This window comes from Haliotis rufescens, unplaced genomic scaffold, assembly GCF_023055435.1.
Source record: "Haliotis rufescens isolate VD_foot unplaced genomic scaffold, xgHalRufe1.0.p SCAF_5, whole genome shotgun sequence".
Lineage (NCBI taxonomy): Eukaryota > Metazoa > Mollusca > Gastropoda > Lepetellida > Haliotidae > Haliotis > Haliotis rufescens.
The window spans coordinates 15,721,469-15,744,178 of NW_025964223.1; the positions used below are offsets into that span (position 1 = coordinate 15,721,469).

Sequence of the window (22,710 nt, forward strand, 5' to 3'; positions counted from 1 at the left end):
TTCTGATCAGAGGTCGGATGCCTTGTCCACATGACCAAAGAGGTTAACCCTGTCAGCAATCTGACAAGGTAAGGATGTCATCTGTGGGATGACTCCACGCCCTGCTACATACTCCTCAGTCAACAGAAGGCACGTCCCGGGCCGCATAGTAGGGTACTGAGGCTTATTTTGCTCAAATTTAATATGAACGTGCTCAGCCCCACGTTGGGCGCCAATGTAGCGGCCATAAAATGTCTGAGTCCCACGGAGCTTCTGATCAGAGGGTGTTATATATCAGGTCTTCAGCAACCCATGCTTGCTGTAAAAGGCGACTGTGCTTGTCGTAAGAGGCGACTAACAGGATCGGGTGGTCAGGCTCGCTGACTTGGTTGATGCATGTTATTGATCCAAATTGCATGGATCGATGCTCATGATATCAATCACTGGATTGTCTGGTGCAGATTATTTACAGACCGCTGTCATACAGCTGGAATATTGCGGAGTGTGGCGTAAAACAACAAACCAACCAACCAACTATTCTGGCTGAAATGTTACTTGCAATGGGATAAATGACAAATCTTTCCCACACTGTCCTGATCGTGCTCACCCTATCGACCACTAGTTTGCTTGTTACACGGTTACTGCACACTGCTGCAACATATACTACTCACCATTTGATAAGGGAAATATATTTCATACCATACTCGCCGCCAAAAGACACCGAACCATAGAAACATATAGAGAAGTGTGTACGTGAAGAAGATGTTTCCAGTGTGTAATGACATAACCAAGCATCAGTAAGTGTTACTTCAGAGTGACCTTATTCTTATCACTATATGCATCTTCCCGAGGCAGGAGAGTTAACTGACTATAAAAGTCCAGTTTCCAACCTTGCCAAACTAGGCTGGAATTATGGAGTTACATTTTGTCTGGACTAACGAGTCTATGCTTAGTCCAATCAAAATCGCGCACCGAAATCAAAATCCGGTTCGTAAACTGTCGTGCAGATTTCGATCGATTGCAGGATTTGCAAAGCATGTGCACCGCCAACTCATTGTCAGCAGATATTTTCTAAATCCTTTCATGTTTTTAATCAAGGTGCTCACGTGATTTGATGCATTTCGCGATGTAAGACCCGTTTTATCACAATATAGATCTTGATTATCGATCAGATCGTCCTGACTGGGCGCCACCATTTTGTGTGAAGCAAACGCAAGTGATACGAGAGGTGGAATCTGATTGGTCCACAGGAGAGGTTTAGAAGGGGCATATTTGGTAATAGCCACTCGTGGCGCAACGATCGAGCCCAGTAATTCCAGCCTAGTTCGGCAAGGGTGGAAACTGGACTTTTAAAGTCAGTTAACTCCCTTGCCTCAGGAAGATGCGGCACGTGATTTCCAAACTTTACACGCTAATCCTGCACGAGACAGGTGCATCTTGAGTCATGGATCTAGGATGTCAGACATGATGCGTTCATGAGAATCGATTCACACAACAAACCAGTTTGTTTGTTTGTGCATCAAACCAATTTAATATCTAATGAATATAAGTAATTCTTCATTTATTAATCATACATGATATTCACGTATCTCTTTTCCATGAGTATATTTTCATACCATGGAATATCCTTATAAATATGTGAGAAGTACAGCCAGCAAAGCTCCTAGAAGAAATCCTTGCTGTAATGGATGGCTGTTGGAGCACAAAACATGTGGAACAAGGCATGCATAGTTTATTCACAACCCTCAAGTACAGACTGCTGTATATGTGTGGACACAGGCTGAAAATGAATACAATATATCTTATGCTATTTTCTTTGGAAAGGTTACAAAGTACATCAGAATATTAACATAGTTCTGAAAGAGACACTGACTGATGTGATGTCACTGAGAACGGAGCTCTTCACATCATATCACGTGACCTGAGTACAGAGCTCTCCACATGTCACATGTGACCTGAGTACGGAGCTCTTCACATCATGTCAGGTGACCTGAGTACGGAGCACTTCTCATCATGTCACATGTGACCTGAGTTCAGAGCTCTTCACATCATGACACCTGTGACATGAGTACGGAGCTCTCCACATCATGTCACATGTGACCAGAGTACGGAGCTCTTCACATCATGTCACATGTGACCTGAATACGGAGCTCTTCACATCATGTCACATGTGACCTGAGTACGGAGCTCTCCACATCATGTCACATGTGACCTGAGTACAGAGCTCTCCACATCATGTCACATGTGACCTGAGTACGAAGCTCTCCACATCATGTAACCTGAGTACGGAGCTCTTCTCATCATGTCACAAGTGACCTGAGTACGGAGCTCTACACATCATGTCACAAGTGATCTGAGTACGGAGCTCTACACATCACGCCACATATGACCTGAGTACGGAGCTCTTCACATCATGTCACATGTGACCTGAGTACGGATCTCTTCACATCATGTCACATGTGACCTGAGTACGGAGCTCTTCACATCATGTCACATGTGACCTGAGTACGGAGCTCTTCACATCATGTCACATGTGACCTGAGTACGGAGCTCTCCACATCATGTCACATGTGACCTGAGTATGGAGCTCTTCACATCATGTCACATGTGACCTGAGTACGGAGCTCTTCACATCATGTCACATGTGACCTGAGTACGGAGCTCTCCACATCATGTCACATGTGACCTGAGTATGGAGCTCTCCTCATCATGTCACATGTGACCTGAGTACGGAGCTCTCCACATCATGTCACATGTGACCTGAGTATGGAGCTCTTCACATCATGTCACATGTGACCTGAGTACGGAGCTCTCCACATCATGTAACCTGAGTACGGAGCTCTTCTCATCATGTCACAAGTGACCTGAGTACGGAGCTCTACACATCATGTCACAAGTGATCTGAGTACGGAGCTCTACACATCACGCCACATATGACCTGAGTACGGAGCTCTTCACATCATGTCACATGTGACCTGAGTACGGATCTCTTCACATCATGTCACATGTGACCTGAGTATGGAGCTCTCCACATCATGTCACATGTGACCTGAGTATGGAGCTCTTCACATCATGTCACATGTGACCTGAGTACGGAGCTCTTCACATCATGTCACATGTGACCTAAGTACGGAGCTCTCCACATCATGTCACATGTGACCTGAGTACGGAGCTCTCCACATCATGTCACATGTGACCAGAGTACGGAGCTCTTCACATCATGTCACATGTGACCTGAATACGGAGCTCTTCACATCATGTCACATGTGACCTAAGTACGGAGCTCTCCACATCATGTCACATATGTGACAGAACACTGAGGTTTTTGCATAAAGTCACTGAGTATCATAGAAATATTATGTCACACGAGAGTATTACACCAAATATAAATCAACAAATCAATCATGATTCAGCAGGATTACATAACTTACAAGGTGAAGATTCTTGTGCACCCTGAGACCAAAAGTTCATCTTGTAAAATCCTGTGACAACAGACTATATACAAACAGTTTACATACAGATATGAGATATAATGGATTTACATCAAAACAGACATCCCAGTACAATCGGCTTGGGCAATAATTCTTAAACAATTTTGAGAGATCAGATGACCTCTTTGTGCTAATAAGGTATAAGCTACTTTGATCATAAGGACGAAACATGTGTTTGGTTGTGAATTTCTGATGCATCAAAACTCCATAAACCCAGCCATTTACTTTGTGATGAACAAGCATATTTGTAAAAAAATAAAGGCACTGGGGCTGGGACAGGTAAATCAGGTTCTCGGGTACTCGGGTTGGGTGGGTCCTGAGTAGGACCCAGGTACCCACAGGACTACCCGGACCCGTGGTTAGTCATTTGATATATAGTTAAATGACAACAACAATAAAATCTGATGGTTACACAAGTACAAGTTGATAATATTCGCATTTCTTTCTGACTGTGCACAGTCCTCCTGACTCTTTTTGTACCCAACTTAAGACCTACAGCAAGTACCCAAGTAGGGTCAGGTAATAGGGGGGTCGGGTACCCGGGTAGTAAATTTGGACTCGTCCCAGGCCTAAAAGGCACAGCATCAAACAGTCATGCATGAAACCCCTGTATAGATATATGGACATCTGTACAACACTGCACAAATAAATACTGCAGAGCAAGTATACCTGAACAGCAATATATCGTATGCTATTTTCTTTGGGAAGGTTACAAAGTACATCAGAATATTAACATAGTTCTGAAAGAGACACATACTCTTGGAGGGTAAATATTAGCATATATATTATATTAAAGCATGGCGTTCACACAACTTATTAAAATATTGGACACGGACAAATAAATACTGCAGAGCAAGTATACCTGAACAGCACCAGCCATGTTAGAGTTCTCTCCCTTACACAGTATCGTAACTTACATTTGACATAACAATGAAGATAGACTTTCTATACCGACTACAGACCGTAGGGAAGACAGTGTACAAAACCCTGATTGCTATGTCATCAGCAGCTTTCCCTCATACATAGTCAGTGGGAAGATGCAAAGGGAGAGAATCCATGCCCACTCATCTGCACTGTTTAATGAAAGCACTCTGGAAATCATATTATATAATACTTGGTCTCTGAAATCACACAATAGGAATTCTATTTACAGATATTTACACCTAGTCTTACACAGATTCTGAATATAGCAGGCACCGGTTCACGTAGGTATCAAATACACTCTACAACAGGATAATGAGTTATTGTACAGAATGGAGGTCACGACAACATTGAGCATTAGCTTTGTGGGAACTTACCATTTGGTTGTGTGTATTACAGTGAGTGAGAGAGTGAGTTGGGTTTAACGCTGCTTTTAACAGTATTCCAGCTATATCACAGCGTGTCAGCTTAATGTGGGAGGAAAGCCCGAAGTAATTCAGGTCTCAGACGTTTACCACTTCGGTGAAACCCACGAGCACGGGTATGGTGCTGACAAACCTAGAAACATAATCGGGGTGAACCTGGATTCGAACCCACAATCATAGGTTTCAGGATCAACAGTTACAAATGTTGAATAGTCGAAGATATAGATATTCCATACACATATTCACTGGTAACAATAAGACCATCAATAACAAAAGTTGAGTAGTCGAGGATACAGATATTACATATTTGGCTGTTGATGTGGAGATACTGGTACTCCAAGGTTGGACAATGCATTGCGGTTTACAGTAAATCTAGAATGGTGATGAAAGCAGTGAATAACATGATGCCATTTGTTGTTATATGTTTGATTATGGATTTCCTCATCTTGAATTATTAGTTTGGAAGCAGTGTTGAAAGTAGACCACTTTCTGCAATACTACTTTAAACAGTTTAAATTATTGACAATTTTTAACAGGTCTTACGAAAGTCACAGACACATAAAAGTTGTTAGGCGAGTATCATATGACCATTTGTTCATGTTTTGCTCATTTAAACATATCATATTCACAAGGAGAAGGATTGGGCACAAGTTTTCACAACTCAGGTAACACTCTCCCAAAATATTTACATGACTAGCGTTATATAAAAATAACCACATTGACATATGTACACAAGACAGAGTATACACAAACAGAGAGAAGAGTAGAAAACAGGGCATTACATTTACGAAAGAAATAAGTGAAACAACTGTACAACTTCATTGCAGCTGAGATGGGAGCTCCAATTTAACAATATTGACATACTATGGACTAGTTTATTTTTACATATTTCAATTATGCTATTAAACATAATTTTTCTTGCAGTTTGATCACATGGATATTCTAAACGTTACTTGGGAGAGTGGAGGAAGGCCAGTGAGAAAGTATGTGTGTATAAAACGGAGGGGCTTTTGCTAATCAAAAGGAATTTTCATTTTACATAAAAGACATACTTGACTGTGCTCTTTGTCAGATTGTACTGTTTTCAGGACAGACTTTCACCGACTGGACAATACAATATTATCATTCAGTCACGACTGTTTCAGCATTGCTCCTTTTCTTATTTTGTGTACTGGCAAATTGTCCGTATCAATATATAAAGCGATATTGTAATTGCCATCGATTACAGTTTGAATACAATTATTTGACATTATGAAACTGTTGTGTTCTGTCACATTTCACTCAGTAGGTTATATTTCGATTCCAACCCTGGATCAACTTGTAACATATTTGTCATGCATATGAATCATACCATCAGGCAATCTGAATATTTCATGACTAACCTCAATTCTTGTACAAAAGATGATAACAAAACAAGGCAACATTCTCATGCTGTTGGTCATATTCATTTCCTCGTTAAACAGACAAGCAGTTAACCTGGAAGTGAGATTGCATTGAATGGCTGGGTACTGGTAGGTTGTTTCAACATCGGCTGCAGATGCCAAATGCATTCTCCATGTTCTATGAAATTTATGACCTCTAGCTCCCCACCTTGAAGCTATGTGCAGGTGATGTAGATTTTGGAGGTGCTGGTCTTGTTTGGGGTCAGTCGACTGTGGTCTTGTGTGAGTTCAGTTGGCTGTGGTGTAGCTGGGCCCATGGAGGTGCTGGTCTTGTGTGAGTTCAGTTGGCTGTGGTGTAGCTGGGCCCATGGAGGTGCTGGTCTTGTGTGAGTTCAGTCGGCTGTGGTGTAGCTGGGCCCATGGAGGTGCTGGTCTTGTGTGAGTTCAGTCGGCTGTGGTGTAGCTGGGCCCATGGAGGATCTGGTCGTGTGTGAGTTCAGTCGGCTGTGGTGTAGCTGGGCCCATGGAGGCTTTGGTCATGTTTGAGGTCAGTTGGCTGTGGTGTACCTGGGCCCATGGAGGTGCTGGTCTTGTGTGAGTTCAGTCGGCTGTGGTGTAGCTGGGCCCATGGAGGTGCTGGTCTTGTGTGAGTTCAGTCTGCTGTGGTGTTGTTGGGCCCATGGAGGTGCTGGTCTTGTGTGTGTTCAGTTGGCTGTGGTGTTGTTGGGCCCATGGAGGTGCTGGTCTTGTGTGAGTTCAGTCTGCTGTGGTGTTGTTGGGCCCATGGAGGTGCTGGTCTTGTGTGAGTTCAGTCGGCTGTGGTGTCACTGGGCCTGTGGAGGTGCTGGTCTTGTGTGAGTTTAGTCGGCTGTGGTGTAGCTGGGCCCATGGAGGTGCTGGTCTTGTGTGAGTTCAGGTGGCTGTGGTGTTGTTGGGCCCATGGAGGTGCTGGTCTTGTTTGCGATCAGTTGGCTGTGGTGTAGCTGGTCCCATGGAGGTGTTGGTCATGTTTGAGGTCAGTCGGCTGTGGTGTCACTGGGCCTGTTGAGGTGCTGGTCTGGTTTGAGGTCAGTCGGCTGTGGTGTTACTGGGCCTGTGGAGGTGCTCATCTAGCTTGAGGTCATCATGACACAGGGGGCAGAGTTTCAGAGGAACACAGAACTTGTGGAAGCTGTGACCTGCAAAACAAGTGAGCGATAAGTTTACTTCCTGTCTGGAACCTTCTACTTTCTACTGAAGTTATTATGTTCCCAAATGTTCTAATCCTCCTAATGCCAATGTAAACAGCAGTACCAAGTCTGCACAGTCTGTAACAGTATCCATAAGAACAAGAGAAGAGATATGAGTTTCCGAAATGTGACCTCAGGTGACATTGTGACTACCAAGGTGTCAATGCAACATTAACATGATTAAGGTGATGATGAGTACTGAGGTGACAGTGTAAATATCTAGGTGATGCTGTGTGTATCAAGGTGATGATGTGTGTATCAAGGTGATGCTGTGTGTATCAGGGTGATGCTGTGTGTATCAAGGTGATGCTGTGTGTATCAAGGTGAGGATGTGTGTATCAAGGTGATGCTGTGTGAATCAAGGTGATGATGTGTGTATCAAGGTGATGCTGTGTGTATCAAGGTGATGCTGTGTGTATCAAGGTGATGATGTGTGTATCAAGGTGATGCTGTGTGTATCAAGTGATGATGTGTGTATCAAGGTGATGCTGTGTATATCAGGGTGATGCTGTGTGTATCAAGGTGAGGATGTGTGTATCAAGGTGATGATGTGTGTATCAAGGTGATGATGTGAGTATCAAGGTGATGATGTGTGTATCAAGGTGAAGATGTGTGTATCAAGGTGATGATGTGAGTATATAGGTGATGATGTCAGGATGAAGGTGACATACCACAGGTAAAGATGATGACTCCAGGTACAGTGTGCGACACAGTCTCAGTGAGACTAACGCAACAGTTTCGGCATCCTCTGTAACAACACAATGATACAGTCAGGGGAGACAACCAATGATGCACTATGGATCTTATATCTATCATATATATACATTCATGACACTAATATGAGACACACTGTTCATGGTTCTCAAAGTGTAATCATGTCAAGTGTTCCTTCAAATATCTATTTAATGAACAAAATATATTTAGTGATTGAGTGAGTTGCGACATCTGTCACTTTGAACAGTATATCAGTTGTATCACACATGTCAGCTTATTGTCAGGACATCCCAAGTGATGCATGACACAGATGTGTACCACATTGACCAGATGATCCTGGCATTGGTAAGGGACACAACTCCACTCAGGGAATTGTTGTCCTGACATATCGGCCTCCAGAACCCACACCAAATTAAGACTGAAATATGCAAACATCTGCATATTACACCATGTCAGGATTCAGGGGAAGAATGGGTAAGCAGAATCCCATGATTATGGATAGAAGAAAGAGAAATGAGAGGTGGTAGGGCTCAATGTTATGACCGACTGTGTGCCATCATGGCCTGACGGCTTGCATCATAGCTCATGCTTTCAACTGATGGTTTGCATAGTCCTAACTTGATAATTTACAGGTTGCTGTGATATAGTGTATATTTATAATAATTTTTTTATTATATCTAAAATTCAGTTAAGTAAACTAAAAATTGGAAAATAATCAATCACATATTCTACGATTGAATGTGATTGAATGTTCCACTGAAACCAGTCAACCAGTGATGAAATTGATTAATTTGTTCAACACAAGTCGAAATCAGGGACACAGTGTTCTCACCCGGTGATGTCCGCGGCGATGCCCCAGTGAGCTTCTGCATCCTCCACGGTGCGTCCCTCGCTGTGCTGCTTCACCGACAACTGTGAAAACTGGACACAACACAGACTAGTGAGTGGAACAACTCCTAGCTGGTTATCCAATATATTTATGGCATTCTAAAATAGTAAAAATCACCTACAATTCTGAGCAGTAGATACAACAGTGTAACTCATGTCTCCATGGAGTAATATCTTGTCAATTACAATGTGCAGGCATGCCCACTCCTTTACTACCAGATTGTAAAATCTTGAACCTTATAAGTCTCAGAGTGAGTGAGTGAGTGAGTTGGGTTTAACGCCGCTTTTAACATTATTCCAGTTATATCACAGCGTGTCAGCTTAATGTGGGAGGAAAGCCCGAAGTGATGTAGGTCTCAGATGGTTACCACTTCGGTGAAACCCACGAGCACGGGTATGGTGCTGACAAACCTAGAAACATAATCGGGGCGAACCGGGATTCGAACCCACACAGCGAATCGCGGCGCCTAAGACGACTGGGCCACCTGTGCCCCCTTATAAGTCTCAGAGACTGATGGTCCCATGATATGTACTAACAAAGCCAATGGTCAAGACACAGTCACAGCATGATTGCATGATTGCGATACTGTTTGTTGCGTTGTTGTTCATTGTCACATTAAGCAACATTCCAGCTATATGATGGTGGCCTGTAAACAATTAAGTCTAGACCAGACAATCAAGTGATTTCAACCAAATGCGGAACTCACCAGCTGCTGGTACTCCTGTCGGTCCTCCTCCGGCCCCGAGCGACTTCGCTTCTCTGCCCGCACCGCATACAATAGCTGTAACCATGGTAACAAGAGTCAGAGACAGGCCTTTGAAAAGGTCAAAGAGTAAAAGACATATACATATATTGACAAAAGGGAGGGACTAGTGACCTATCTGTGGAGTGAGATGTGTTGATTCTTGGTTAATTCTTGGCCACCGGTGACAACAGCATATAAGGACGAGGAGAAGGAGCCAGTGACCTACCTGTGGAGTGAGAGGTGGTTGAGTCTTGGCCACAGGTAACACCAACATATATGAACCAGGAGAAGGGGTGAGTGACCTACCTGTGGAGTGAGAGGTGGCTGACTCTTGGCCACAGGTAACACCAACATATATGAACTAGTAGAAGGGGTGAGTGACCTACCCGTGGAGTGAGAGGTGGCTGACTCTTGGCCACAGGTAACACCAACATATATGAACTAGTAGAAGGGGTGAGTGACCTACCCGTGGAGTGAGAGGTGGCTGACTCTTGGCCACAGGTAACACCAACATATATGAACTAGTAGAAGGGGCGAGTGACCTACCTGTGGAGTGAGAGGTGGTTGACTCTTGGCCACAGGTGACACCAACATATATGAACCAGGAGAAGGGGCGAGTGACCTACCTGTGGAGTGAGAGGTGGTTGACTCTTGGCCACAGGTGACACCAACATATATGAACCAGGAGAAGGGGCGAGTGACCTACCTGTGGAGTGAGAGGTGGTTGACTCTTGGCCACAGGTGACACCAACATATATGAACCAGGAGAAGGGGCGAGTGACCTACCTGTGGAGTGAGAGGTGGTTGACTCTTGGCCACAGGTGACACCAACATATATGAACCAGGAGAAGGGTCGAGTGACCTACCTGTGGAGCGAGATGTGGTTGTTTTTTTGCCCAAAGGTATGTGTCCACCTTTTCCAACATATTGTGAACAACCAGTCTGAAGAAATAAGACAAAGAATATATTCACAGTTAATAAAATCTCTTCTTAGTTTTCTTAAGGTTTACAAACCACCAATAAATAATCAGTTTTTACAGTAAAAATTTTAAACCTTGGGGAGGAAAATCGCTGATTTTACATCGTCGGCAATACTTTATTTTTTTCTTACACACTGACTAAGCCTTAAAGTAGGTTTAATACTATCACAACAACTGGCTATGGCAATACTATTGCAATAGTGTGGGTCACTATTGCAACACAGTTCCAACAGTGAAAACAGCCCCAATAGTCACCCTAAGTATGACACCATATTCATCTTTTGATAAGAATATTATGATAGCTGAAAAACTGATTTCTTGTATAAATCAAATTTAAGTAAATTGTGGACAACAAGACTTTTGGACCATAAAAAATATGTTGAGTTTCCCAATTCTGGTTCAAGCTGGCTGCTAATATTTAGAGAAAAAACAATGAGATAATTACAGACTACCGGTCATGTGACTGAAAGGAATGGGAGAATGGCAGCATTGACTAAAACGAGGGACAGATAATCTGTAAGTATGTCTTTCTATATGTCACGCATTGTCATTTAAAGAAAGAAATCTAAGAGAAGTGAGTTGGGTTTAATGCCGCTTAAAACATTATTCCAGTTATATCACGACGTGTCAGCTTAATGTGGGAGGAAAGTCCGAAGTGATGCAGGTCTCAGACGTTTGCCCCTTCGGTGAAACCCACGAGCCACGGGTATGGTGCTGACAAACCTAGAAACGTAATCGGGGCGAACCGGGATTTGAACACACAATCATAGGTTTCTGGCGTGCCCAATTATCGCAACTCTGTACAGCGAATCGCGGTGCCTTAGAGGACTGGGCCATCCATGCCCCAAATCTAAGAGAAACATGCAATATCAATCCTCAATGAACTCAACCTATTGTAAATACATGTATGATGTAATGTTATCAATATGTGACTCAAGAACAATGTTGCCATTCATCTAACCAATCAGCACTGAGCATCATGTGTAATTATATTTAGAGAGAATCTCACCCTGGTGTTATTTGATATGAAATATATCAATGAGTGTTGATGTATTTGATATCAAAAGACACGAGGTTAAGATTTTATTTATCATCCAACATCATTCTTCCAATTTTTTCCGTTTGTAGACAGTAAAAAGCAGTGTCTTAAATGTTATAAGTACTGGTTACAGCTTAAGTAGCAGAGCCATTAGTGATGTCATTTGATTGTGACATCATGGTAAAAATGATGTCAAAATGGTCTGTAAAGCATTGTGATGCAATTTCATTGCAGCAACATATACAATGTGGATATCACTTGATCTCACCCAAGCGATATCTCCTCTGGGAGCCAGTTTTGGATGAAAAATGATCTTAACAGAGTTTGAAATTTCACTACATCATATCACTACAATCTGTATACAATATTACACATTTACAGTATGTTTATGACGAGATATAGATATTACACCTCTGTTGGCGGTGTACGAGAGACTGCAGTATATACATCTACATTTCGTTTATGACGAGATATAGGTATCTCACCTCTGTTGGCGGTGCACGAGAGACTGCAGTATATACATCTACAATTCGTTTATGACGAGATATAGGTATCTCACCTCTGTTGGCGGTGCACGAGAGACTTCAGTATATACATCTACAATTCGTTGATGACGAGATATAGGTATCTCACCTCTGTTGGCGGTGCACGAGAGACTCCAGTATACACATCTGGTAGAACTGAGGTGACAACGCCCGCTCTGGGAGATGACATTCCTGCAACACCATGACAGCAGCACTGGGACCAATGGTCTTCACCATCAGCTCACCGATTCCCTCCCATGTCAGACTGTTGGACCAATCAGAAGCTGGCCTAGAGGACAGCGAGTCTGTGTACTGGTGCAGAAAGTAGTGCCACTCTTCTGCTGTCTTCGGGAGATAACCTGAGAGGAAGAACACCAGACGCAGGAATGAGGCTGTCAATCCCCTTTAGACATAGGGGCACAAATTGAATTGTATTTGGTATGCAGATTCAACACTTTAAAAAAAGTATATGAAGTATGTTTTCAGGAATGTAACTTCTTTTTCAATGGTTTTGTCATTTGTGTTACGTAGTATTCAGGATTCCTGGTTGAGCAATGAGACTCGTGGTGAGAAATTAGATGGTATTCTGGATACAGAGAGGGGGATATGCATCCATCCAATCATATTCTAAAGAGTCCTGTTTGATGCAATATATTTTTTATCAGTCAGTTAACATCCATGGGACTGGAACAGAAATGTTTCAAAACTGTTCCAAACTAAAATAAAAACTCTTTTTCTTTGACTTATTTTGGGCAATCAATATATTGTAGACTGATAGGTAAAATCATGCATGACTCTCTAAATTGTGCAGACATCGATCTGTCTTCATGATTAGTTCACATGTGTGCTTTGTGGAACTAAATACAGATTCTTCCAGTACATTTCATAAAAAAAGACATCAGGTTGCTTCGTGACCTCACCATAGGAGTGTGAATCATCAAGGAGAGTGATGTCACCCAGTTTCACAATCAGTTGTAACATCTGTTGCCATGACGACATACTTTTCTTCTTCCACAACTGCAGACAACCTGCCCAGTAGCTGAAATGTATAAAGCATATCAGACATAAATCTGGGTAGTGTCTCTTGCATTTTCTTTTCAGCAGACATCATTCTGTGCTTTGTAACCAGAGTTATCTATATGGCAGACGTGATTCTGGATTTTGTCCCTGGAGTTATCTGTTAGCAGATGTGATTCTGGATTTTGTCCCTTGAGTCTCCTATGCAGAAGACTTCATTCTCGGTTGTGTCCCCAAAAATCTCTAGTGTTGTATGTGTGGAGGTTTCTGGTAGATACTGTAGACAACATACCACTTGTTACTTGATAGTTCAGTCTAAATCAAAGTATTACCATCATTTCATAGTAACAATGTCTCTACAATTCTGCCCGGGACAGTAATTGGTGTGTGAGGGAGTGACTAGCATTTCATGCTGCCATTCTTCCAGCAGGGACCACCAGAAACCGGTTACACACGTTGAAACCATTTGGCAAACTGTATCTGTATCCTTAGCATGATGAGCCAACTCTTTAACCATAATCTACCCTACTGCTCCTAGCAGTAATTACAACATCTCAACATAGGCATCAGTCCATGTGCAAAGCCTCATTTACAAGTTGTTTGACATTAAAAATTGATTGGTGACCATGTTACCTCTGTTTTTCGCACACACTGAGAGTCGCATCAAAGTCTTGTTCTGCACAAAGGTCAAGGACACAGTCAATGAGGTCTCCATCAGCTTTCTTGATCATGTGACTTCCTGGTCTGTGAGAAATGCATCAACTGTTATGTGTGTTCATGATTTAGCTGCAGTGATGATCTCCGGCTGCAATCATTACTTTGTTTTAAAAATGTCTACAGAGTCATACTACAAACTACAGTTCTCAGTATATTACCGGTTCAATAAATTCACCTAATCACAATATTCCAGTGACTACAAGTACATTTGTTAGTCACCTCTTGATCAGATGGGGTGAACTAATATTTCTTCTTTCACTTTTCAGATTTTTGTAAGTGGCCATTTGTAACTACCTTGGCTGAAGACTGTCCACGTTAGCGGCGGGCTGTCCGGTCAGCAAACTGTCCAGTAGTGCCAGCCTCAGATACTGCCGGGCACACAACTGTTTCACAACCTGCAACCTGCAATCAGGGAGCACAACATACAATGTCACATTAGTGCAGTAATGGCTTCCTTATAGTGCCATAAGGACATGTGTGACCCACCTGAGACACTAACTAAAACTACCAGAGATCTGATATACGCTATCTGAGACATGATTTTACAAGGTGAGGTGAAATGGGGTTTAACGTCGCGTCCAAGATTATTGCACTTATATAGCGACGTGCATGCACGTGTATGTGTTTGTGTGGTTGCTTGTATTAGTCCGGACTGATGCCGATTTATAGTGCTAGCTCACTGAGATACAATGCCGCAGTTTAACATGAATACCCAACTCAGACACAGTATACTGACTCCGAGCCGACCAGTCCTTGATTTAGCCCCTTAATGCCAAGTGCCAGACAGGGTAACAACAAGTACTATCTTTTAAGGTCTTTTGGTATGACGATCCCCGGACCTTCCGCACTCCGGGCGGACGCTCTACCACTTGACCACGGAGGCGGTCTATGACGTTACGAAAGAAGTGATGTGTCACAAGAGATATGATGTGATGTACCTGAGAAATGATGTGACGACCTACATAAGGAATGATGTGTTACAAGATATACGTGAGCTACCTGAGATAGGATATGACTTACCTGAGATATAATGTGACCTACTTGAGATAGGATGTGACCTACCTGAGAAATGATGCGAACTACCTGAGGTAGGATGTGACCTACCTGAGAAATGATGTGACTTACCTGAGATATGATGGCATCTCTCCAAGTCTCAGGTGGACATATTTGGTAATACTGATGGTAGTTTGGTTGCCATAGAGATGACAGAGGTTCAAGATGTCTTGCACTGAGACCTGTTTTGGGACCTCTGCTGCGAACTCTATAGCACGAGACGAGCTAGCACCGAACAATCTAAAAATACAACAGGTTCAATTCATGTCTGTTTATATTCATTATGTTTATAGAAAAAGAACATTTTACCATCATATACGGTAAACCTGAACTCTTATGAAGTATAATGCCTGACAATTTCTAGGGGTGCCACGATACGCCTATGAACTGATACGACACATATCATGATACTTTATTCGTGGAAATTTGGCATAAATTTGTATATTTCATACGGCATACATTCTATTAAAAAGGTTTGAAACTTCCTGAATATCTGGTCTCATATTTGAAACAAATATATCTCATTTCAATCAATAATTTATTTCAGATGAAAATGGAGCGTAAATTTTGGTATTTTCTATTACTAAACAGAACAGCAAATTCGCTGTACGCAAAATACCTAGAAATTAAAAAACATTAGGTCAATGTGTGAATTGATACAGGATTAACATATGAATCAATACAGGTATTTGTTTATTGTGTATGGTACCATTTGAGAATATTATCGATGTGTTGATGTATTGGTAAATCGTGACATCCAAAAGTGAAAGCCATGAGTATGGTACTGACAAAACAAGCATCAAAATCAAGGTGAAGCTGGTACTTGAACCCAAATCAGCAGATCCTGGCACCTCAAAGGGATGCAACTCTAAAATTTAAACACCCTGGCCACAGGTTGCCCAGTGGCTACATCAAGCCCATCCGATGAATACAATCGTTTCAAATACTTCAATCTCTACCATCAAATACAAATCTACCATCTTGCATTTTGGTCTTTAAACATAATGCAGCATGAAATAATCTGCTTTGATTTTTTGGCTATGACTTGTTTGATGTTAAAGAATGTTTTACTGCACCCCTCTCTGGATGCGGGTATGTGCGGGTCATGTTGGTAGAAAAGCAAACAAAAAAGCCTGGTATTCAGCACCTGGCAACATGGCCGAGGAAGGCGTGTTTGTTTGGCAGGATGAGAGATCGGAGGAGGTCGGTAGCACCGTTGTAGTCTTTTGCCAGGATCTTATCACAAACGGGGTCACCTTCTCCAAGTTCTTGGAAAATAAAGCATGTTGTCATGACCAATGGAACTGAGACTTCATACAATCATGATGCAAATAAAATCTTTCTAATTGATGATCAGCTATTAAAATACTTTTGTACAGAAAAAAGCTATCTTTGCTGCAGAGCATGATATATCACAAAGAGCCATTAAATATTTTCATGATTGATTCATCACAAAATAACATATCAACATTTGTCATTGACCTGGAAATTGGGCTTACTACATTATCTTGTCTTATCTCTGTTATATGTTTTATAAATACTAAATGAATTCTTTGTTTGTTCATTTGTTGTTTAACGCCGCACTCAGCAATATTCCAACTATATGATGGCGGTACTAAATGAATGCAGTTAGGACAGTCGACTGTGTCTCACCTTGGCTCGCCTTCACAATGGAAGTCCATGTCTGCTGCCAGTTGTTCCTCCAGCTACTTACAGTCTTCCGGAGCTGATCCATACTTAAACAGTGGTAGTAACATCTCACAACAGTGGCGACCTCACGGTCACATGCATCACAGTACACTTCACACATAAAGCCATCATTGTGGCCGGGGCTGCCAGAGTGTCCCTGAGTATCTGCTGCTGATTGTGTTGGCATGGATGGACTGATGGATGGACCGATGGATGGACTGAATGGACCGATGGATGGACTGATGGACTGATTGCCTGACTCACTGCCCTCGGTAAGAGTAACTCCAGAACTGGAGTTGGCACTCGGATGCCTATTTGCCAAATTTGTCAACATGTATTCTGATATATTGCCATGACAACCAGACTCAAAACAAAGGGCACACAACTCTGAAACATCTGTATGTAGTTTTGTTGACATTTTAAAGGGATCGTTGATATGATTGATGTCTGCCCAGTGGATGGGTTCTAACCGGTCGGGATCCTCTTCTTCACTGCCACTCATATCAGAGTAGCCTAAATTATTACCATGTTCAAGGGGTGCAGACTGTGCCTCCTCTATACTGGAATTTCTACAACTGGATTTGTCTATTGGCGATGATGGACAACCATCTCTGTCATCATGGTTAAAAGAGCTGTCTCCATCACCCATCACATCCAGCTCAGTGGATGAACCTCTCTGCCCTACAGAACCTTCATGTGATGATTGGGTCTCTACAGGTTTAGCACCACTGCCATGTTGTTCTTGACTGAAGACTTCATCTTCTGTGTATTCTGGTTCATCCTTACTTCTGTCTTTCATCAGGATGGCTTTCTTTTCACTGCAGAGTTGCCTCCTCCTTGATTTCCTGGCCATGACCTTGACCTTCCTCTGCTGTTCAACCTCCTGGTGAAGCTTCTGCAGCACCCTGTGAAGTCCTGTCATCCAGTCCCGCAGGAGCGACCTGACAGACTCGGGATTCATCAGCACAGTGATGTCCTGGAGCTTCCTCTTGGTTGATGCTGTGGAAGACTCCAGCTCGGTGAGATCAACTGATCCTGAGAACCTACTCAGAGGATTCATGGAAGACGAACTTTCTGATTCTGTTCTGTTTGTGACATCAGACTCAGGATCTTGTTTCTCTCTTTGGCCAGTTGTCTCCTGAAAGAAACAAACCGTTATAAACAACTTATTTTACCTTAAGAATATATAAATGTTGCATCACGTGACTGGTTCAAACTCAGATCATTTGATCAAAGGTCTGGTGTCAGATGGCCAATAACAAGCAGACAAAGCTAACTTTCATTCGAGTAGAGGGTCTCAGGACATACACTGTAAAAATGTGCAAATGAAGACAAGGGTCTACAGAGAACAAGATGCTTCTAAATATGTCTGCCCACTACTCGTAAGCTGGAATACAGTGGGCTACAGGCTGTCTGGGGTCTACAGAGAACAAGATGCTTCTAAATATGTCTGCCCACTACTCATAAGCTGGAATACAGTGGGCTACAGGCTGTCTGGGGCACCTCTTGAGTGGAGCAGTAGGGACCAAGTGTTCTTAGGCACCATAGCTCTCTGTGCTCAGTCCCTGTGCCATGCCAGACTATGCTTGCAATTCCTTAGTCATGCCTGGATTAACTTGCCATGGGTTTGGAACCTGGATATACCATGATTTAATGACCCAAGGACAGCCAGTTCAATGCCCATGCTCATGGGTGTCCACAAAAAGGTAAATGTCGCATGGTTCACCTCGGGCCTTCCTCCCATTTGCTGACATCCCATTATTGGTCACGTCAGGACGTCCGTTTGTTCAGTTTGCATATTTTGAATCGTAAACATTGTCAAAATATTTGTTAAAGTGTAGTCTGGAATGGAAGTCGCCAATTTGAAACTAGTGTCCTATAGTTCAAGAAAGCTACTTTCTGATTGGCTAATGTTGACTTGGTAGTCATTTCATTGGTCGGTCAAAGTTTGCCATAGGTTGTTCTGACTTGACCTATAATGAAATGTTCTTAGATCTTGTTTAGCAGTAGCAAGAACTAACATCTGATTTTAATGAGATTCACATGCTGTTATATAAGGGAGTAGTTCAATAGTTCATGTAATAGTTCACTAGTTGCTGTGTCTGTCCCTAAATATTTCTATCAAAGGTATAGAAAGGAATTGAGTGAAAGAGCTGTCAACTTGAACACTTCAAAGCTCAGCCACATCAACAGCTTTTTGTAGGCCAAATAATCTCATTTTGCGAGAGGGTTGGGGCAGATCTCAAAACTTCAGTTTCATACACGACACTGCACATTTGAACTGCTCCCTATCAGAAATACAGTTCATGGCAGCGATAAGGTACACTAAACCTCTCACCTGTTGTTCTGGGTCAGCCTGATCTTGCATGTTGTTGGACTTGCTCAGCGGGCTCTTCTTCCGGATTGTCTGCATGATGGACTTGGTCTTGCTGGAGAACTTTAGGGAAAGACTAAAAAACATAGCAAATACAGTGAGTGTAAGTGACCGTTTTCTAACAGTCAGCAGCATTACAGCTGTCACACAACCTCCACACATCTCAGCCTGGACCATGTATCTGATAGCATGCCAATCATCCATGAAGTGAGCGAGTTATATACAAGATGTCATGTTCATGTCATACCAGGGGTCGAGAAAATTCAAAAACCCAATCGGACAGTTGCATTTAGTCCACGCCCCCTTCAAATAGCGTATTTTCGTACGACTTTTCACACACATTACAAGTTGTTACGTACTGTGTTCCCTCGTTATTGAGTGCTTCGGTTATAGCGTGGTAAAGCATGGCTCCCAAAATTTACTAACATTTTTAGTAAACTCAAAACAACTATGTTTACGACACAAATGTCTAAATTCCGGTATTTCACGAGTGAGAGCGAGTATGACATGAACACGAATATAATGCTCTATTTACTGCCGAAGAAGATGTTTTCATACAGAGACGAATTTTAGAGTTTACCTATAAGGAAAGCAAGTTGCAACAGCAGCTGAATCACAACTTGTCAAATGACTTCAACAATCTTCAGCTATGACGTCATTTCTAGTGTGGACGTCATTCCGACCTCACGTCACAATAAGATTCAAATGACGTTAACAATGCCTTCCAGATGACGGAAACAATACACTGTTGTCTCGTGACATGATATGACCCTTGGGCACATAGATTTTTATGAACCCCGATATGTTTGCCGTCACAGGTAATAAATTCCAGTCATATCACAGTGTGTCAGCTTAATTTAGGACAAGCGCCCAAAGTGATAAAGGGCTTAGATATTAAACACTTTGGTGAAATCAAAAAGCACAGGTCTTGTGCTGACAAACATAATTGGTCGAACCGGAATTCGAACCCATGATCATAGGTCTCATGTGTGTCCAAGGGATGCAACTCTGCACAGCGAACAGAGGCACCTCAGACGACAGGGCAACCTGTGCTTCCACCATCCATGAAACACAACCAGGTTTAATATCTTATGTATAAATCTCTAAAACAAATAGTTTTCATACTTCTACCATGTGAGTGCAAATCGAATGCAAAAAATATTCCATCCATAAAAACAGATATACCTTTCCTTGACTGCTAGTAGGGCCATCTTTGGTGACTGTGAACTCGGTGATCCGCTTCCATTGCTGTCGACTGACTGCCCCAGGGAACTCTGGGATACAGGGGAGCCATCTTTGCTGTTGGTGGCGGAATCTTCTGCTGACACACCACTTGCAGACAGTCGCTGCAGGAGAGATGGAATCGGTTCTTCATCTATATGAAATATTGGTGTCCTTGATCGACTGTGAGTTGAATACAATGATAGGTTGTCACCTTCACCAATAGAAAGTGTGTCTGGAGTTATGTCCCCTGCACGACTGTGTGAGTCCTCATCAATGCTGCTGACAGTATCGATGGAGACAGTGTCATATTCTTGATCAACTTTCATATACAGGCTTCTGTCAGGGTCTTCCTCAATGATGGTGATAGATGAAACAGATTTCAATTCTGAAGACATGGAGGAAAGAAAAGATCACTAGACATGTCTTAGCCAACATATAGAGGATCTCAGCCTCGTGTAATTTGATATCAAATACATCAACACAAGCCAATAAAGGGTGAAAACTCTGAGGCTTGCTAATAAAAGTGCAAAATGTACAGCTAACCAACTTCAATGGCAAAGAGGTTAGTGATGTCATTTTACCGTGACATCAAGGTAACCGTTGACATCAGAATTGTCTGCAAAGCATTGTGGTGCAATTCACTGTGGCAATAACTCCTAGGAGACATCACTCGATCTCACATAAGCGTTATCTCTGTGGAAGCAGTTTTGGATGACAAACAACTAAACTACAAACTACAGTGCCACCACAACGTAATAATAAGAATCATGGGTAAGCAGAACATACCCTTTTTCTTGTTCAGTTTCTTGATGGATCCTGTGCTGGCTGATCTCTGGAGCTGGGCTTATGTGGAGACAGATACAGATATACAAGTCTAATAAGCAGGATAGATAATCAGGATAAAAATTAATGAACAATGCTTTGCTGTAGCTATATAACATTTCATCAAACAAATATTGGCAAGGATTGTTTTTATATATCCAATGTGGGATACATTTATACAACTTCTGGTTTATTGCAAACAACAACGTTTTGATGTAGATTCTTACACCATTATCAAGCTAGAGTGACACCAACCAAGTGATGAGATGTATATATGCATGACATGTTGTGACCAGCAGCAGGTTAACATTGAAAACCATGGTAATAGTTATCACAACATGTCATGCATATATACCTCTCATCACTTGGTTGGTGTCACTCCAGCTTGAAACGTCGCTATATGCAATAAACCAGAAGTTGTACGTTTTTCATACTTATTTTGCCAACTTTTAGAATGCCAATCAAACAGTTATCATTTTGTGGTTTGCTGACAAGAACAGACTTGGAGTAGCAGTTCTGCATCTGAGACTGAATGGCCTGAAAGTTTTGAATCACTGTCAAATGTTCTCCGGCAGTTTATTTTAGTGGCTCACTTTTGGTTTTCTTCACGTCAGAAGTCGAGATCCCAGGTGATGGAATATCCACCTGTGTGACTCGCTTCTTCCTGCCTGTCTTCCCCGATCTCCGCGACACCGCCTCCGCTATCACCGGCGCAACATCCTCCAATGCTGAGGAGAACAAGGCAAGGGTACAGGTTGGCGTCTATGGTTCAACACTGGTGGAAAGTCTAGCTACTCTTGGACTGACTGGATCTTGATTTACCATTTTCTGTATTATGTGTTTGGTATCATATGGAATATATGAGACCGCATGTACTGAAGAGGTTTCCACATGACAGTCCCAATTCAAGTGGATGTTGTGGTTGTAGCATCGGATAGGCGATCTGGCAGTTTATTACAGAAGATTAACATTACAACACCCATGAAGATCAAGGGTAGAATAGGTCTTTAACAACCCATGCTTGTCATAAAATGCTTGTCGTAAGTGTCAACTAACGGGATCGGGTGGTCAGGTTCGCTGACTTGGTTGATGCATGTCATCGTATCCCAATCACAAACAAATCAAGCGCTAGATGACAGTGTTCATACAAGCTGACAAGATGTAAGGGCCTTTGGGTCCACTTGTGACAAAAAGGAGGGGGTCATTTTAAAAAATAGGGGTCAATTTCAAAAGAGGAGTCACATTCCACTTGGTGATGCTTACTTTCAGCATGGTGTGTCAGGGTGCTTGTTTCGGAAACAATTACATCCTATCCCGTGATTGAATTGAATTTTTGGTTCTTAAGTGCATTAATTTCATTAATTTTCTGTCAAACAGCAACCAAAATTATAAAGCTTCTCTTGTTTCATCAATAGTGACAGCAATGGTTTTGATTGGCTGATCACCAAATTCAAAATTGGTGAGTTTGCCAGGAGAGTTTATGGTTGGGGTATGGT

At 42.3% G+C, this 22,710-nt stretch overlaps 1 protein-coding gene across 2 annotated transcripts in view; it reads right to left on the reverse strand.

The window, feature by feature from the left end:
• Positions 1–1,696: 1,696 nt before the first annotated feature.
• The window catches only part of LOC124113278, a 40,873-nt gene continuing 19,859 nt past the window's right edge, over positions 1,697–22,710 (reverse strand). The window contains exons 14-30 of one of the 2 annotated variants that reach the window (XR_007218298.1): positions 21,808–21,942; positions 21,179–21,235; positions 20,354–20,777; positions 19,133–19,244; positions 16,759–17,932; positions 16,253–16,373; positions 15,178–15,345; positions 14,347–14,454; positions 13,969–14,079; positions 13,239–13,357; positions 12,428–12,677; positions 10,642–10,717; positions 9,737–9,811; positions 8,974–9,062; positions 8,099–8,175; positions 2,259–7,376; positions 1,697–2,154 (exon numbers count right to left, since the gene is read on the reverse strand). Coding sequence is in view for 1 of the 2 variants with exons in the window: in XM_046473576.2 (XP_046329532.2) it covers positions 7,267–7,376; positions 8,099–8,175; positions 8,974–9,062; positions 9,737–9,811; positions 10,642–10,717; positions 12,428–12,677; positions 13,239–13,357; positions 13,969–14,079; positions 14,347–14,454; positions 15,178–15,345; positions 16,253–16,373; positions 16,759–17,932; positions 19,133–19,244; positions 20,354–20,777; positions 21,179–21,235; positions 21,808–21,942 (3,206 nt within the window). In the remaining variant the exon portion in view is untranslated. Of the gene's footprint in view, positions 7,377–8,098; positions 8,176–8,973; positions 9,063–9,736; positions 9,812–10,641; positions 10,718–12,427; positions 12,678–13,238; positions 13,358–13,968; positions 14,080–14,346; positions 14,455–15,177; positions 15,346–16,252; positions 16,374–16,758; positions 17,933–19,132; positions 19,245–20,353; positions 20,778–21,178; positions 21,236–21,807; positions 21,943–22,710 lie in introns of both variants that reach the window. The other variant, XM_046473576.2, reaches the window with a different exon arrangement.